This window comes from Bombus vancouverensis, chromosome 9 (genome assembly GCF_051014615.1).
Source record: "Bombus vancouverensis nearcticus chromosome 9, iyBomVanc1_principal, whole genome shotgun sequence".
Lineage (NCBI taxonomy): Eukaryota > Metazoa > Arthropoda > Insecta > Hymenoptera > Apidae > Bombus > Bombus vancouverensis.
Genome location: NC_134919.1, coordinates 13646606 through 13666572, shown reverse-complemented (window position 1 = coordinate 13666572; position 19967 = coordinate 13646606). Strand labels below are relative to the sequence as shown.

The 19967-nt window shown below is 38.8% G+C and overlaps 1 protein-coding gene across 1 annotated transcript in view; it reads left to right on the top strand.

The window, feature by feature from the left end:
• The first annotated feature begins 992 nt into the window (after window positions 1-992).
• LOC117163423 (zwei Ig domain protein zig-8) overlaps window positions 993-19967 on the top strand; it is a 143425-nt gene continuing 124450 nt past the window's right edge. The window contains exons 1-3 of the mRNA XM_076621272.1: window positions 993-1243; window positions 2036-2141; window positions 2668-2789. Coding sequence (XP_076477387.1) covers window positions 2717-2789 — 73 coding nt within the window. The 5' untranslated portion in view covers window positions 993-1243; window positions 2036-2141; window positions 2668-2716. The remainder of the gene's footprint in view (window positions 1244-2035; window positions 2142-2667; window positions 2790-19967) is intronic.

Genomic DNA, 19967 nt, shown 5'->3' with positions numbered 1-19967 from the left:
ACGCTTCCATCTTCTGCAGAATGGATACATTTATTTATCTAATCCTGCGAAAATCGTGAATCCAACAATTCTGTTACAAAAATGCATTTGAATGATTTTAATGTTGCATAAAAACTTTATTAAAATATATACAATCTACGTTATGGAGCAAAGTATTCGTATTTCCCTGCGAGACAGTGAGAGATGTACATTCATTGAAATATTGAAACATCTTTCTATGCATATGATCTCCCGGGTGAAAAGATGTGTTTCTTGTTTAATATATCTTCTCTCGAGTCACTTCGTTTCAATTTTTTAATTCCGAGTCGTTAACGACAATTAATTATTAAATATGTAAGTTTAATGTATTTTCACACACGCAACTCTGTTTTATCTTCTAATGTAAGATTACGTTAAAGTATTTTGTTAGTTCAATTATTAATTTAATTACTTACGTTATTTTATTCACTAATGTCTATGACTTGTATTTAATATATGGTAGAATTTCGTTTCCTTAAACCTATCGTGAGACAAATAGTTTATATAAAAAGATCATACTGATTCTTCTTATTACCTAAGATTTTTCATTCATATAACAGTAATTCGTATTCAAATACAAAAATTGAATTATCAGAAGTTCATTTAATCAAGTTTTAACTAAAACTTTGTTTAAATAAACGGCATGCCATGTTATAAATTGTAACAATTTCTGAATAGTCGGTACTACAGAACGTGTGTTTTCGAACAGGATGTATAATAGAAGAACTATTTTTTATATATATAATAGAAATTATTTGGGGGGGGGTAAGATCATTTAGATGTGAAGAGGCATTACGGCATTACGAACTACCAAATTAAATTCATTAAGTTAATAAAACTTAAAATTGACACTTAAAATTACAATACATTTATTTGACTTAAATTAAACTTTAAAAAATAAAATTACAGATATTTTTCTAAATCAATTGTATTATTTAATAGGCGAGAAGGATGAAAGAATGGAGTTTTTTTATTTTTTGTTTCAAGTTAGACAATGTATCCCTGTACGAAATGCGCGCGCAATGTTCTCATATTTGGTAGAGATAACTGCGCCAATGAAACGGCAAGATACGCAATTATATATCGCAATGTTCAATCGCAATCGATATAAATTTCTCGCGATCGATATGTCATATTGGTGGGCAACAGAACTGTAGAAGTGTAGAACTCTTGGACGAGAAGCACAGCAAGAAGATTCGAGAACGGTTCATTTAGAAGTTATCAGGTAAATATATAGTTTTTAGATTTATTTTTGTATTGTCGAATTCATCTGCGATTTAGAATAATGAGTAATATTTAGAAGAGTTATTACATACATATATCCACCCAATCCGATTACTGAAGGTGGTTAAGAGTGAATATATACATATATATACTCATTGTATTTCTACATACAGTGATTCACAAGAGTATTTCAATATTTATTATAGGAAACTTTTATTTATGTTATATCTATAATGTAAAATATTTTGTATTAGCATTGTAATGAGACATGATTACGTGTATGATATAAAATATTTTGCACTAGCATTGTAACGAGAAATGACCATTTGTATCGTATAAAACATTTTGCATTAACATTCTAATAAGACATGACTATTATGATTATGTTGTCAAATTTGAGACCAATCTGAAAATAAACACGTATAAAAACTACAAGAAATTTACTGTAAACATCAACGTATCTAGTAGCTACGTATCTAATAGAAAAAATTTGTTTCTGTAGGATATCAACCGAATCCTATTCGTGTGTGTTCGTAGCCCCACCCCACCGAATTACGTAGCTTGCGACGCGAACCTGTTGCGCGGGGGGTTATTCTATTGTCGAAAATCGAGGCGTTAAGATGCATCACCCGAACATGGCGTTTGTTAACTGCGTAATACCTTCGTCGTTATCCTTTCACCGTTTATATCCATAAACATTCAAAATGGCACTTGATCTTCATCATTTATTTGTTTTTATATAATCTGTTCCCTTTATACATTTATTTGATAATTTTGATTCTTTTTCGTGCAGGTTCGTTGATTGCGAGAGAAACATCGAAGCATTAGGAGGACGCCATGATGTTTGACGATATTCCTTCTATTCGATATTCGATCCGCCAACTTCACACAGAAATATGGTAACGTTTGATTTATTCTCATTAGGGCAAACGTATTTTTACGTTGTTTCATCTTTTTATAAGATAGTTGTCATGTTTATTTAGTATTCAATTGATGCAACTACATTCCTCACAAATAATTCACGATTCTAATATAGTTAATATGTACGTAATATGATATTTTTTATAATTTTATGGTTTATTACGAAGACTAAGGTGAAAATATGTGAGATTAAACAAATCACTATTTTTAATTCGAATATGTTAAATTACTTTTTGATTTCAATGAAATTAAAGGAATTTTTTAACATTAATTCAACCTTAATTCTCTAGACTTTGTTGAAGAATTGAAATAACTTTTACATTTTGTTTCGTTATCGTCAGTTGTCTGTGATAATATTGTCATTTCACATTTTTCTTTCTTTCATTCGTATTAATTAAAAAATAAAATCTGTTGAAAATTTAAACACTTCAAATTGTTTTAGAACTTTCAAATAATCAATATTATTTTTAACAACAAATTACAGTATTCCACGTTTTGTTACAGATTTCTTCGAGTTTTCTCTTCTTCAGGGGAATTTTGTGGATCTTATTTAATGGGCTTCCCAGTAACTACTCTTGGATCATCGACATCGAGCAGCGTTCTTCGTATCTTCGTTCTTCGTAATGGTGAGTCGCAGGCATTTTTGTTCCTCTGGTCACTCAATCATGTCGTAGGATGAAAGGTCCGAATCGGCACGGATGACTGGTTGTATTACGTAGAATTTTTGACGAGCATAGTGACCGCGAATATTTAATATATTCGCGAGTAGTAACGTTTCTTGTCTGTGTTTTATTTATTAGTTCAGGATAGGTTTTCTTGCACATCGTGTTTTTGTATTTCAATATAAAGGATTGATATGAATAATGTAATGTTGATAATTAATATATGGATCTATGGTTCAAAATCGTAGAATATAGAATTATTTATAAAATCAAAGTTTATATGATTATGTAGAATGATTAAATGCTCGGATATTACATATTTATTAATAAATAAAACATGAATATTGTAATAAATAACGAAATAACTTCATTTAGTTATATCGTAGTAGAAAAGTCTGATACCCTCAGGCTTCGTTATTATGAGAGATTTCAATTACGTATGACTAAAATTATTATAGTGTTAATGAGTTTCCATGAATAATATTTAATTTTATCTTCTATTTCATTATAATATGGAACAATTTTATTATTTGAGTTCCATATTTAGTGAAATTTGACATGTGAAATATATTAAAGACAATAAATGCCAAATTGTAATCATGTCCGTCCAAGAATGTATCAAATTTCAAAGAATGTATCAAACGTGCAAGAAGACATTTCGCGACAGGCAGATTTCAGAATCAAAACAAGTTTCAAACACTTTTTTATGTTTTCAAAGATGTGTTTTGATAAAGGAATCTCCTGAGGATATTTCATTGTTATTTATTGATATAAATACTATTTGTATCGAATCTTAATCTGTTCTTTAAGAAATATATTTTTTACTAACTCTTTTTCATTTTTGTGTAGTAGTTTAGTAATTCATTAAAGTAATGAGATAAAGTAAAATATAAAGCTGTTAAAATTGGAAATAAAATTGAACTACAAAGTCGAGGAATATTAGGCCGTTAGATACAAAATATACGAAATGTTGCAATTGATCATATTTCAGCCTAGGATTTTCAGGTTTAATCTCTTCCATATTTATTGCTAGAACCTCACTCACGTGTCCAGATGCTACTTAGGTAGAAGACAGGTAGTAGACAAGGTGATTATAAACTTAATACCTAATTTCTCAGCGACTGACGTTGCGTTAGTATATCATGCACGACGTATTTTCCACATTCTATGTGTGTGTATGTGTGCGTGGCTAGGCTGTGGAATTGCGTCGCTTTTGCTATTTATTATAATTTGCACAAACACTTAGAAATTCCAGAAGTATGATTGCAATTTACAATAGCAGTGTTATTAGATATGTACAGCAGATTATTAATCTTGCCTTTGCATTACAATGATATCAGACTGTGTACCATCTATTTAATAATATTATTTCTTTACATAATATACATATAATCACGCACGATTATGTATATTTAATTAAGATTGGAATTCAAATATGCTTCAAATTAATTCTAATTAAAATCAAAATATGCAAAAAATTTGTATGCAACGGTCGGTAGCCAACGTCAGTCGATTTCAGGAAAATGGTATGTAAATTAGAGCGTGAAGGTTGTGTGCCAAACTCGGGTGTCGGAGGCGTCCCGGGACGTTTCTTTAGTGTAGGCTCTTGCGCCCGGGTTATGTGTGAGAACCGTGGAGCGAGTGTGTTGGTATGCCTGTTTTGCCATTTTTTAAATATAAGACTAGGTAGGATAGGTAGCATACTTTCTGGTGTGAATGTTAATTATAAGTAGGTAGGGCCGGGCAGGTTGGCACAGTCTTTGGTCGGGTAGGCGCGTTTTCGCGTGTCCAACCTGTTTCAGGAAAATTGATTTGAAAAATCGACGGCGAGGCTGGCACCACGAGTGAAGCATACCATTCGTCTCTGGTCTTGTCCATCGATTTTTTGAATTTCGTGGTCGCGGTCGCGAGTAAATTTCGAAACGGACAGCGATCGCTATGATCGTTGGTTTCAGCGGGTATTGCGCCCGAAGAAAGAAGAGGCTACGAGCCGAAGAGGCCCGGCAAATTGCCATAGAAGAGGGCAACTACTAATGGTTTTCCATCCTCTGGATCACCCAGAGCATGGAAAATCATTCTCGTTACTACTTTGTCACTATGCTCGCTTTTAGTATCTGTAGTTATCTCTTTTTTCTTTTTTTGTCGATGTATTATATATGTGGGCTGACCAATAGATTAATTACGGTTAAATTAGAGTTGCGGAAAAGTTTTGTATTTTTAAGCTTTTTAGTATCGCGAAAGACTGATTACGGTTTCAATTAGAGTTGCGAAGAAATGATAATCGTGTTTGCTTTAGCGTTGCAAGTGAAGCTTTCGGCTGGTGCTTCTTTTTAACGACTTTCAATGAATCTCAAGTTAAACTCGTTCTCGTTGTAACGAGAAATTCGTTGCATGTAATTGGTGTCGTTACCACATAATCTCCGAAACTGTTCGTCATTATCATTAATTTGACTTTGTTTGAATACTCAAATGACACAATTACGTACAAAGATACAAGCGGAGCTCACACGGGATATATAAATGGATGGATTTCGTGCATATAGGGTTAACTTAATAAAGGAGAGGGTTGTTCTAAGCCCTGCTCGACATATTGGGTCACGTATTCCAGCTAGAGGATGCTGTGACGATTTCTGTCTACAGCGAAAGCCGATAGAAATTAATTTTCATTCGTGACGACAGGACATAGTTCCGTATCACCTTTTGTTTGTTAAGTGTACATAAAAAGAATTAAAATGCTCTGTTATATCTTATGAGGGTATCTTCGGATTAGACTAAACGTACTTGTATGTATGAGTATGGGTATGTGTCTACCCAAGAAATTCAAGTGTGTAACTCTAAAATGCCTAGATATTAAAGGATTACATCGTAATAAGTATGTAATCGTTTATCGAGTTGGATAGGGTACTACCAAGAAGCAAGGTAAAATATTTATTTCTGCAGCAAGATTTAAATTGGAATGGCGAGAAGGATGCTGTAATATCTGCTAATCTCTTGCTAAATTACGTAATAAATTTTCAAATTATTACATTCTATCAGGGTTTGCGAAGTTTCTAGTTAGAGATATTAGATCCGTAATTGCTTTCTGAGCGAAACGTTTACAGATACTGAACAGTATTAGCGCAAACTGCTAACGATTTATACAAACATTTTCATTGTATAATTACATTCGACAATTTACAATAATAATTTGCTACTATTTAACTCTGAATAATATTCGAACCTGAATTTAATTGCTCGTTGTCTTCTTCAATGAATGTTCTGTAAAGAAAAGATCGAATCCTTAAAACACGTTACACAGTAGATGTTCGATACATATTACATACTACTTAAAAGAGCCATAAAAATGGTACCATGCAAGCTTTTATCCACCTTTTCACATAATGAAGCTGATTTGTCAGTTTGCTGCCAAATTACAAAATTGTTGCCAAGTTACAATCGGTTACGGGAAAAGTTTCTAACTCGGCTCTTTATTCGGTCAAGTTAAGAAATGAAATTGTTCAAACCTTTTCGCTAAAAGAAACAGACAATTTCGACAGTCGAGTAGATAAGGTAATTTTATCGAGGGAGTGCGTTATTCCTGCGGGCGTGTGGTCTGCTTCTTTTGCTGGATTGGGGCTGGAAAAGTTGAGGAGTAACCGGATGATACGTACACCATCGCGAACAGTAGTACCAAAGGCAACACCTACCGGGATGGGTCTGTCAAGCGTGGCCACAATCAGGCGTAGACCAACGGCGGGGACGAGTTGTCGGAAACAGGCGGCGGCAATAATGCGCGATGGACGTGATAGGGTGCGATCGATTTTCTCGATCTCGAGAGAATGGAGTCCTTATTATTCCGCCGAGAAGGCAGCAGACCGAGGGTAGCTCCGTTATTCGATTCGAAGCAGCGGTCGCCTCGAATCTACCGCTATCCCTTCAACTCACGCTCCGACTCTTTTATACTCGCTTTTCTCTTCTCTTTTCTTCTCTTTCTCAGCCTACTTCCTTGTTGGTAAAAATCCAATTCGTGCCGGCGCATTGCATGGAAAATAAGAGGACGGGACATTGAATTGCTGCTATGTAATGGTGCTACGTAACGAAGCTACTTGTGCCGCGGGCTATCGAACTTTAGCGAAACGCGATAATCGAAAGACGCTAACGCGTGCTGCCGTTGTCTTCGATTCATCGAACAAAATATACTGAAAATAAACGATATTTTTTAAAACGTTGGCGCAAACTCGAGGTACTGATAATATTCTACTAATTACAATGTACCATAATTGGAAGCAGAATCTCTCGTTATAGTCTGTAACAGCTCGAGTGTCATATCGTGGTCGTAGAAATGATTCGTTTCGAACGATCGATTCGCGGCCAATTGAAAATTAGTTCAACGCCAGCGATCGGCTACCGTATGAATCGTAGCCTGTTAATTCTCAATGACCGCTTCGTCGTATTTTACGTTCTATTCAACGTTCCATTTTACTTTACCTATCGTTAGAGATGGAGATGAGTTGACTCTCCCAAAGATAACTGAAGTTGAGAGTATTTCGAACGGTTAATGAATATTAATAGAATTAATAATAGCCTTTTTGCTCGATTGCATTGGATCTACAGAATTTCTACTTTTTCAGTCACCAAAGTCGTCGGTCAGTGATTCGGAGATCTTTTCCTTTTTAAATTACGAATCGCAGCTAAGATCGATTCGCGCAAACAAGTTATCTGATCGCTTCAGAAAAGTAAATCCTACTGCGAGAGAAGCTCAAAATCTCGTTAACCGATCGTTATCCTCTACAGTCGAACAAAGTGTATTCGTGACGCAGAGGTAGTCGCTTATTCGCTCGAAAAGCTTTTCTCTGGTAAACATATTTGCATGGAAACAGAATGAAAGCTTCGACAATGTTTTTCGTGTCTGTGACACGCCAGATTTACAAGTAGTAAACTCACAGGTTCTAAAACACTTTCGGCACAGGATGGTTCAAGTTAGCCGTTCGTGTTCCACTTTAATTGACGTCAAAATAATTCGATAAACGTTCAAGAAACCACCGTGTTAGTTCCGTATTTCACGTAACGTCTATTATTTCAGCGAAGTTAGGTTACACGCAGCCGACTTCTCGTCAACTTACTCGTAATTTTATTTACCGGAAAACATGTAAACTGTTTGGAACTACAATGTTCTGTACTTGCTCTTTCAATGTTCTAATCGGGCCACGTTACGTCGCGTCGTCTTTTAGCCGGCAGTTTTTTTTACTGGCTTTTATAAGGTTTTCCCATCAGAAGATTCACACACAATGGTACGTCATTATCGACATGATTCAGGAAGCAGCCGAGACTCAGAGCTTATCGTCTGTTGCCAGCCTAACTCGTTCTCATTTAACTTTTGCAATACTCATCGTCTCGCTGCGCTGGTGGAAGTGTTCCAATCGTCTGCCAACTTTTCCTGAACCGTAACTGACTTGGGCTGTAATTCCTCTTAATATTACCACTTGCTCGCTCGAATCTGAATATTCTCGAAGAATCGACCCGCAGTCCTATTACCTATCTAGTATTATTCGCTGATGATTTTCAAAACTTCTTCCGTTCGTGCTAACCTCTTGCGTACATCGTTTTGAATCGATCGTTGGTTGCTTTTAGTGGAGGTGAAAGAAATCTCCACGGATTCGAGTACCGATGGAAATCGAATTTAAAGATATTTGTCTTTTTTTTCGTGAACATCGATTCGCGTCGAGTATTTTTCTCTGGTGGATTCCACGGCTATTAAACGTCAAGAACGTCTAAAACGATCGATCATAGGAAAACAAAGTGGTTGGCAAGCAACATTGAGACGTGTTAACGAAAAATTGGAATGGAAAAGTTTTGAGAAAGCAATCAAAGAAGCGGTATACACAGATTGATGAATTCTATATTGACGAACGAGTTTTCCGTTCGCGATAAAAGATCGTTTCCTACTTCTCTGTGATCACAACCCGTTTATTCACTTCCGAAAGATCGGCAGTAACAGTTTCTTTTATCTTCGGTTGCTCCCTCAGGAGAGAAAAATAGTTGAATCTCGTGAGACGATTAAGACTCTGACATGGTAGAACTTTCGAAACGGCTCTGGTAAGGAGACAACGAGAAGGACAATAACATAATGAAAGCAAGCGCAAGGTAGAAGAAAGAAGTAGGGCAGAGGGCTAAAACGTGGGAAACAGTCTAAGCTGGAACGTCTTGAAAATTGTATATCGTAAACGAGTATACTCACGGTGAAACTTAAACAGTAAGAAACTCGTTTATGGTAGTCGCTTCATTTATTTAATTGCGACATCCATGTCCATTCTTTCGAACATTTCACAGTTAGAAGTAACGATATCGACGAAATACGACCGCAAATAAAATTCTAATAAACTGGAAAATTATCGACGTTCCAAAACGAAGCTGCTCTACCAACGAGTATAGCTCTTTGCTCGTTGTACGAGAAAAGGCAGATTACCGCGAGGAAGGTGACGGAAGAAACAAAATAGGAAGTTAGTCGGTTTTCTCTGACGACACCAGCTAGGCGCTTGGCAAGCTGCTGTTAAGCACTAAATTCTTGAGTAACGATAATTTCGCGATACCTTACTTGCCGTTCGTCTACAACCGGTTCTCTTCGTTGCCGGATAACATTAGAGCTTTGGTATCGTGCCAAGATACATCTGCCAGCACTCACTGAACCTAGGTACACGTTCGTGGTATACGCTTATATATCTGGAAGCACGCTACTTTCGGTTGGAACTTCATGTTTCAGTCCGAAAACGAAAACCAGCCTTGTCGTAGGTTCGATGTTCCTCTCCTTTTCTAGCTTGGCCATTCTACTTCATCGATCTGCTTGTCGTCCGCACGACGTCATACGCGTAGCACAATCGATTGTCCATTCATTTCAGCTCGATTTCCGCCTTAGGTGTATACAGCCTTTCACAGCGACACGAAAGAACGCCGCGTTATTTATGAGTGACACTCGCCATGTGTCGGCGAAATTAAATTCTCCCGTTTTTCACGATGGATATTCTTCAAAGGGACACTTTACCGATCTAATTTTTCTCAGAATCCTGCGGTGCTGCGTGGTTTTTCACGGTTGAAACTGTGAAACGTGCCGGAAAGCTGAGCACGATTCCTTACTTTGTTATGCCGAGATAGGTGGTTTATTTTGTCGAAGTTCATGCGTCCAGAAAAACGTGGCTAGAGGAGAATATTCGACAACGTGATAAACTTTCTATAAAGTGGACTTTTTAAATATACTGCCAATACGAATTTGATATGGCATGGTTTTGGATTTGTTCAGTTGTGACATGAAAGTTATTAAAAACGGTATATTCGATGGAAGCTGCAGTGAACCTGCGTTTTGAATATAATCAATACGTTTTGTATGAAGGCGGAGATAGGAATGCAGATAATATTCGACGCATTTTTTCAGTGCGTCTATTGTCAGTTGACTTTGTTATTACGTAGTGACATTACTCGACACGCATTCGCGGAGTCGCAATCTTAAACGAGTTCAGTTTCAGGTAATAACAATGGAATTCCGTTTCATTTTTTATATTGCAAAGTGCAGCGTATGCAGTATACACTTTTTTGCATTCAATCTGGAATGGAAATTCCATTGGAGCATGGAATTCTAGAGTTAATTCATTGATAGAAATATAAGGGGTATGAATTAGTAAAATACTCGATTTATTTTTATTCCCTGCAAAGCGTTGCAGGGATTAAAAATATTTCTCGCGCTTAACCTCGGCTTAGCGACACATTAATATTCATAAACGGAAGCCGTACCCATTTTGCTTTTTCTTGTTGTCGTTTTGTAACGTAGTAATCTTTAACTTTATTATATTCGATCTCTTTCGTTTCAGCAAATTTCTTTTGTCTTACGAGTTAAACTTTGATGCTCGAAAAACTAAAACATACTATAATATGATATTAGATATAAACGATCTATTCTCCGTATTTGATAATATTAGTCGTATGTTCGAAGCTATGTAAAAGAGTACGTACATGGCCGAAGTTGCACGCGTGGTAGGATAATTATCCAGAAACATTGGAGCGATTAAAACGAGAAACGCAAAGCAGCGCGTTCGATCACGCCAAACCGCGGAATCGATCACGTTAATGTGCTTGCAGGTTCGGTGTATTCGGTTGTGATACGGAACTTTAGCAGACGTGACGTTCCACGGTATGATTAACCTGATGAAAACGCTGCTTTTTACCACGCTACCGACCGAATGAACCAAGTTCCTGAATGTGTTCGTGCTTTTTTATCCTCTTCGGCTCGCGAGTCTCTTTTTACCTTTGTCCCTCTTCATTCTCATTCTTTCTCCCTCTTTCGCTCCAGATGTCAGGCCAGAAGGAAAAGGGGCGAGCGGGAAGCGAAAAGTGAATACTGGGAAATGTGATTCGTGAACTACGGCCGTAGCAGTGTGGAGCTTTGCATTACCATTTTGGCCGTTGGCCAACCCCTGGCCTCTGAACCTGAGGAATCTCCGATAGAAGATAAGGCCTCGCCTCTTGCTCGCTCGCGGTTGGATTCAGCAGGCACACCCGCTAGATAAACACACCCGTGGGAGGGAAACCGACTCCTGTCGACTAGTCGAGATCGTCGGGACTGTTCCGGAATTTCCACAGATTTACAGGCTGGAATTCCTTATCGTAATCAACTGGCTATACGTCTCTTCGAGTTGAATCTAAGAAATCGACGGAAGGGCAATGTTAATCTCTTCAGATTTCCACGTCAGACTTCTTCATAAATTGTTATTGCAACGGAAGAACCAAGTATTTGGTTTACTCGGATCCGGTAATGGATTTGTAGAAAATGATTTAAGTTTGATCTTAAAGCTGGATTTCAGCGGTTCGGTTTAAGCCGGTGGATGCGGAATGTAAAATAATTTGTGATCGAGAGTTCTGTTCTCGCGGTTCAATTTCGAAGAAATTCTCTGTAAACAGCTTTAATGTACTATAATTTGAATACGTTTATGTCGAAAACATTGATCAGAGGATTTACCAAAGTATTTTCAGAATTTTTATTCATTCGCTTGGATATCGTCGACACGAAAATCTACGTTTTCCTTATTCTTCTTCGATCGCGTCTCAAACAATCGGGTATTCTTATGATTTACATACACCGCGGTACCAATCTCTCTCTTTCAATGACTCGAACGGAACTCGTGTGAGAGGAAACGACGAAAATATCTGTTCGACGTCAATTTTTCACAATAGACGGATCTTTATACTCCGACCACGATCGCAGCGGCCTTTGCGTACGTGTCTATCAATTTCTCTCGTCTAGAAAACTTTGTATATGGCACGACTTTCTCATCTATGGAATGAGTTTACATTGAGTTTACTCGAAAAGAGATAGTTTACATATCGGCACCGTTTCTTCCCTCAACTCGTTCCTCTTTTCCTCGAAAACTTTTCCCAGCACCGAGACGCATCCGACTAGATGCGCGACTACATCCACCTCTTCGAATTCCCGAAATCCGGTATTTATCTTTTCCTCCGGCGAATCACACCCACACCGCGAGTAAGAAATGTTTTTTAATTAGATCGTGGTCATTCGTAACCATTCGTAAGTTACCAGTCGGACAAATATTTGCTGAGACTCGTCTGTTTTTTCAATGCTTCAGGAACGGTTACGTCAACATGGATAGAGTTCTCAGGGAAGAGAACCAAGTAAATAAGGAGGAACTCTCTGCCTCTGGAGAGAAGACGGTTGATTTTTAATTTATAAATTTTATAAATTCCAGCTTTAAAAGCCACATTTTTCGCGTAACGTCAGGATAGATAAAAACCATCGCAACGACGATAATTTCTATTGAGCAAGGTGAAAGTACCACGGGAAAGCGAGGAGAACCTAGAGAAAATAATGCAAACACCTTCTTCCTCTTATTTTCGTATTTTGAAAGATAGCTCGAAAGACTTTCATGGTTTCACGAGAACGCGGTTTCTTCCTTTCTCCCCATTTATTGGTCTGGTTGCTTTCCGAAATATGCGTCACCGAATAACGAAGGCGATGTACGATATCAACGAGCTACAGAGCGTTACTCATCGTTCTTACTTTCATCTTTATTCGTTATACAATTTCGAGCGTCGATCTACAAAAGCCTGGAGAAAGACGGTTTCCGTGGTTACCTGTTAGACGATCGAATAAAGTCTCCTTTCATACTTTTTACTGAAATCTAGCACCAGCTCGGCTCCGTGCCAACCTTAGTACTCGAGTTATCAATGTTATAATGGAAATGTAGATTCGTAAGTGGGAAACAGCTTCTCATCATAGAATCCATGCTATATAAAGAGAATGCTCTGCCACCGATTTCTATGGATTCTCAATATCCTCTTGTGTTTATTTTTTATCCGGCTGCAGAGTAGTTTAAACGAACAAAGCCAACCTGGAAGCTGATATTTCTTCTATTTTTTAAAAAACTTAGTTTGCTAAGATTAAATGCTATCGCAGTTGCTATCGTGAAATAACAAAGCGTTGGAATAATGTAACGATTATTGATTTTAAAACTCGAAGCCGCGTTCTTGTTGCTGATCGATGCTCGACTTTATCTCGAGCGAGTATCATCGTCGTTCCGAGAACGTTCGAAGCTCGTGTGAAATTTAAATACGATTTGAACTCGAGTCAAATTATTCGCCTCCTAGTAAACTGGATCCTTCGCAAACACTGTTACCACAAACTACCATGAATCTTCTATTCATAGGAAACGGGACGTTTCTCGTTCCAGTGAAAGTAGCGATGCGTGAAACATCGGTAACGTGATAAAATCATCGGTAAAACATTTCTCGAGTCTTATCGACTATGCTTTAACATTACGTCTTGATTATCCTTCGAACGTTTTTGCTTCTACAGAAGACAAAAGCAATTCTTATTGTTAGTCTGCGACCCCAGCTTTTTTACGGTGCTGTACGAAAAACAATATTGTTTTGTGAACATAATGGAAACGTATTTGTTTGCCAGCTCGCCTAAATTACGTTTTAAAATAAATATCAAGGAGACGTAGCGAGTGGCGCGTTTATTTTCGCGCGTTGTAACAATTCCGCGCGATAGCAGAAATACAGACAGCGGTGGTGCTTCGCTATTTTTTTCTCGGTCGGTCTTACGAAGAGTGAAAGGAGCGCTGAGGTTCTCCCGCGCCTATTTATTTTATTACGCCTCGACGCGGTCTCTTCGCGCGAAACGATCTTTGTGTTTCGTTCTACGCTACCCTTGCTCGACCTTAATATATAGGGATGGCTTCCGTTCCTTCTCGACATCAGAATGCTTGTACGGCTTTGTTACCGTAAGATTAACGAGGTCTCTTGCGAAGCGTTTGTTTGTTCGTCGTACACGAATTTAATGGTAGCATAACGAGATGTGTTCGGTGCTCCGTACGTAAGACCCAGCCTTCTCGTAGAGCGCGTAGGAAAAGCGTGAGCAAACTATTATAAAGACTCATAAAGCGTACGTCAATCCGTCTAAACTGCCAGAGTACGTACATTGTGAGTATTCTTTGCGCAGCTCCCGAATAAATATTTCATTTTTCTACGCGGAAACACTTCGACCGTGAGTTCTTTGCACGTGCGTAAAGTTAATTCGTTCCGCTCACCGAAACAACCGGAAACATGTAAATTTATTATACAGCTGCTCGGAGCATATAACTAGACACGTCGAATCTCTTTCCCAGAACGAACTGCAAGCATCTAGGCGTACAGTTATCTGAAAAAAAGTGTGATATCACGATGAAAAAGATTGAAATACCGTTGCAACGAAAAGAGATGGTGCAAAGGTGTCGTTAGATTAGCGCACCGTTTACGATGCTTCAAATTGTATCACGAGCACGATATCTTGTAAAACCAGGCATGCCACGTGATATACCTAACTACATGTCATACTTTAATATCGGTCCGTTAACATAGGTGTTGGCCGTGTATGTACGCGTCACACGGTCGTATGCACAGCAATACACGAGCGTGCACAGATTCAGGATGACTGGCGTGGCGACGGACCGTGCCGTTCTCTCGTGTATCGAGAAAAATTATCATATCATGCAAATCTGTGCACGGTCGATAACACTTCCGGCCAAAGGTTCCCGTATAACGATATTCGTTCGCTGTCTGGAAAAAGGGAGCGGAAAAGCTGTGGACTTTCGGACGAGAGCCGTTCGATCGTAACGCATCTGCGTGCCCAACACGTAATTCGATGAAACGACAATACCATGCATTCGTTGGCCCTCGATACCCGCAAACGAGAAGCGGAAAACGATATGCGTACGTACTATTTCTAGCGGGAATCGTTCGAACGATTTATTGTACGTTCGATACTTTACTTCGGAAGAAGTTTGCAAATTGTTCCTCTGAAAAATTGATAAAAATCTACGATATTTTTGATGGGAAATGTTTTAATAAGAGTAAGAAGAGGAACGGTTCATAGCAAAACTGACTTTACAAAACATTTTTGATGTGTTTGCGTCTATCGTATCTTACGAAAACGATGCTTTCGAATTACGTGAAAAAGTTTCATCAAAGTTCCATTATTCTAGCATCTCCTATTCCTCTTGAGCAGGCTCTAGAGGAAAGATTACAAGGCGATTCGATCGAAAGCACGGTAAAAAGGAAGGTAACCATATACCGCGGACAGAAGGAAAACGTTGCTCCGCAAATTTGAAGCATCTTCGTGAATCACGGTCTTCTGAACCATCATCCACATTCCCGACGTTCTTATACGGGATGCCGTTCGTTCTACGCGAATGTCTGCTGTATTTTGGAGATCTGCCAGAGACGTACGAGTTACGGAAGAAATTTAATTGTTCGGGACTTCGGATTACTGCTCTCTCCAACTGTAATCCGATTACGGGTTTTCCCTGCTTCAATTCTCCGCTCTTAGTAAGATTGTAATTGTATCAAAGTCTGCCCTCCATTATAATTGTCGTCAATGAAATGAAACATATCATGTCGATTACATAGTTGCAGAGACAAGCCTTTAGCTTGACGCGACCAATTAATTCTCGACTGTTTGTAATTCGATCGTTTTCAATTATATTTGGAAAATGAAGAAAGGAAATTTTCAGATAATTCGGCAGGTCGAACCAATTAGGATGATTTACAGGATGCAAACCGTGGTGACATTAACGCTTTTGATCGACACCAACGGTTCGTAGACATTTCGGGCACTAGATGCATGCAGATTGGCTGTATTGAATATCGGGATTAAATCTGACTACGACTTCCCCAATAACAGGAGTTCCCAGTAGGAATTTCAGTGAGAAATCTCAGTGGTTCGGAGTAGCGTAATAAATTTACGTTATGCCGTCTAACAGCGTCTACACACGACTCCTGTGTGTTTCAGTAACTCTTTGATTATACATTAGCGCAGCTTTAACTACTAATTTGGATGAAACTGCAATCAGCGATGCAAATTGTGAGGATACACCAAATAAGATAACGTTAATTAGGAATTTCTGCTAATTCCTCTCGTTAAACGAAACGTGAAAAATCAGTTCGCACTTGGAACGCGAATTCCGTTGCTAGACGTATTCGATAAATTTTCTTGCGAAATAATTAACCTCTTCTTTGTACAAGATATTATTTGTTGCGACGTGAAAATTCTGATTGCGGTAAGAAAAGCGTCGTACGTCACATTCCTAAAAGTACAACGAACGCAAACGGAAATTTAACTGGATGGCGAAAGAGATGGAGGGAAGAGCAGATTTTAGCAGAGTAGAAAGTCGAACTGCTGCATTTTTCTAATAGCGTGCCGACTTTTCTTGTGTTTGTCGAGGTGTGCAACCGCGAGTAAGATGATGAAGAAGGAGCGACTGTGCCGCCTGTGCCGCCTGTGCACACGGCTTGCTGCCTATACGCGCCGTCTTGTAAAAGTTTCAAGTTTGGAAACTTACTAAAGAGTAAATGGTGACGCCGGTTGCGGTAGCATTCGCGAAACACCGCAACGTCTCGTGACCGCGTTGTACATTAAAACTTGCCAACTATAGCTTTTAAGGATTTTCGGTAGTGTCGGTGTTTCTTTTCGATATGTCAAAAATTCAGATTTGCTGTTAACATACACGAAGTAGAGGCTGCGATAGCTTTCAAATTATGATCGAAAAGTTTTTTAATCAGTATCGTTTCCGATAGGAAATCGAACGTTCTTTGACACAAAGCAGGACGAATCGTTTATAGCCGGAAAACTAGAGAAGAACCGTTACAAGTTGGACAGAGAAATTGGCGAGAATCTATCGGCGACGGAATGAGATACATAAATCGAGCCGCGAAGTAAAAGGCAGTAAAAGCCAGGGGAACGATTTTCTCGAGAATATGATCTAGTGAAATTCATCTAGTTCGAAGTTGATGCATAAGAGAAGGAGAGGGAAATCGGTAGCACTTGAACGAGGAAATCGCAGTTAGTTCCAACAGGTATCCACAAAGTACGATTTAAAAGCAATTCTATCGTCACGGGTTATCACGTTTTTCGCGGTTGATTTAAGTTCGTATGGTCGAATTAAAGTTCTGGATAATAAAATCTGAAATATTGATTTCATTGTGATCTCCGAGTCGTATTTCTGGCAATAAAAATCCGCAAGATTCGAGTTGTTATCGTAATACACAGCTTAATACCATTTCAATCGTTTTGAATAAATCTAGTGACAGAAAGAACGGACGTGCATGTTTCTTACATCTGCGATGTTTCAACATTCGGAAGTATGACGAATGATATCCAGCTACGTCGTTGGCACATTCGATATCAAATTCCGGAGATAACGCAGAAGGGAAGCGGGCATAGGTTGAAATATGTATGTTCATGTTAGCCATTCGATCGAAGCGAACATCCATCTTCTCGTTGATAGTCCATAGAAGCTGCTTTGTTCACCGACATCAGTTTCTCACATGGGTTATTCTTCCGGTGAGGAACATCATCTCGCCTCGTCTTCTGATTTTCCATTCAATTTGAAGACGACCAATATCCCGATACGTTACGAAAATCGACAGATCGATGGAAACTGATACAGAGAATTTTAAAATCTTTTATGTGTCATACAAAGCCAGTTGTTAAGAAAATGTGAGAATGTAACGCAAACGAGAGAGAGAGGGGGGGGAGAGGGCAGATAGGCAGGAAGAAGTTAAAAAGATGCAGGAAGTTGCGAATTCAACGAGACACACCCTCGCTTCGTTTCTCCGTGAAGAGTTGCAAGGCGCGACTCCGTTAAGAACCTCGAACCTCGTACTTTTCAGTTGGTGCTTCGAGAGTTTTCGAGGCTTTTCCAGGGCCAGTGGACATTTCGACTTCCACGTGAACGCGTTAAGAGCTTCGACTTCTAGCTGTGTCGTCAGCATGAAAAATCGACGCAGAGTTTATCGCCGAAGCCATATCCACAGTATCCTTCATTGTCGCCGTTCGTATCTTCGGTTGACACACTGCTACCATGTATATCGTTGAGAAATATTACCATCGATCCTGTCCAATACTCGTTCAGAATAACGATTATCGATCGAAAGGATGTAACGTTCGCCTGTCGATTAATATTTGTTCAATTGCAATAAATATTAGTAGACGTAAAAGGATGCCCAGGAAATTGTATATCAAAAAAGAAAGAGTCGTGCGGAAATTGCCTTCACACTTGCAAACGTTACTTAATGCTATTAGCAGATGAGACGTGAAACCAAAATGCATTCGATACATATGTACAACGAGTCACGGGAAAACAACATCCACAAAATGGAACTATTTTTCACGGAACAGCAAACCTATGTAACCGGAAGAACTTCCAGTGAAAAATTTAACGTGCTCGGCCTGAAACTGCAGTTTCACAGTTTTGATCGAAACGCGGCGATAACTCACGCCGGATTTACAATCCGTACTTGTTTCACGGTGGCGAGTCGAACGGCGACAGGGTCACGGAAAAAACTTCGGTCATCCTGAATGCATCCGGGGTTCATTCGAAACGAAACTAATCGAACAACGTTTCATCATGCGAAACCGTTTTTCTCCCGAAAGCGTTCGAAGAAGATGGAACGATCTCGTATCTATCACAAAGCACGATAAATACTCGTCTCTTGACGAAATCGAGGATACCTTTCCCTTTCTCACCCTTTTCCTTTTCCTTTCTTCACCTTTTTTTGTCCGGGCGACAGAGCTTGTACAGTATATTAGGCAAATGTAGCCTTCGATCAAACAAGGAAATCTGCTAGTTCGTGTAAGAGAATCCAATAGAGTCATAAAGAAATCAGACAGGTTTACATCGACTCAGAAATGAAAGAAGACCATTTGGTTGCGATAAATCATGCAGTCGATTACCCACGACAAATCCACTTTGATAAAGACTTCTCTTTGTTCGAGATCTTCGATTCCTTAACGTTGTATGATTGGGCAACTAGGGTTGAATGAAAACATAACATTTGAGATATATACCGTCAATGGGTGAATAGAATTTAATAACTTCGCAGACTTGTGTCAGAGGGTATCGAATAGATTCCTTTGTCCATTTCAGAATAGCAAGTAATTATGCTGAATTTAGGAACGAAATACGTGCGCCCGTACGGTACGAGGATTTCTGCGGATTTTCTCGTCTCGTAAAGGCAACGCAAGTAAAACTCATTCTGGTAGAATTAATCAATGGTACGTACGTGGATACCCCGTTTTTTCATCTTGTAGGTAGCTATATACGTAGATATAATACAAATTAGTAGAAATTCGAAGAGAATTTTCTACCAGTTCTCTTTGACTAGTGGCAACGATACGTTCGTTATACGAAGCGGTCAGTTAAAAGGACACTCGAAACTGCTGGGTAGGGTGCAAATTTTTTGGTATAATTAGTGTTGGCTGAAAAACCAGGGGAACATGCGGCTCACGTCGTCGAGACGAACCTGACGTTGAAGGAAAGAAAACGCGATTTTCATTTCGGGCTGACTCGTTTAGATCGTTATCAGTCGGAAGCTAGCTTTGGACAAAGTAAGTGAAACGATGAAATTTATAATCTACCACTTCTGTTCAAAATTTAATCGCTTCAAACATACCTTTCAACACATATTTTCGATGATGAAACGGAACTCCACATCTTCCTCGCTCTCACCTTCTCCCATTCTCTCTCTCTCTCTCTCTCTCTCTCTCTCTCTCTCTCTCTCTCTCCAGACGAAGAGTTTCCTCGCTTGGGTACATCGTTGGCAGATCTCTTCTCATGAAGGAGG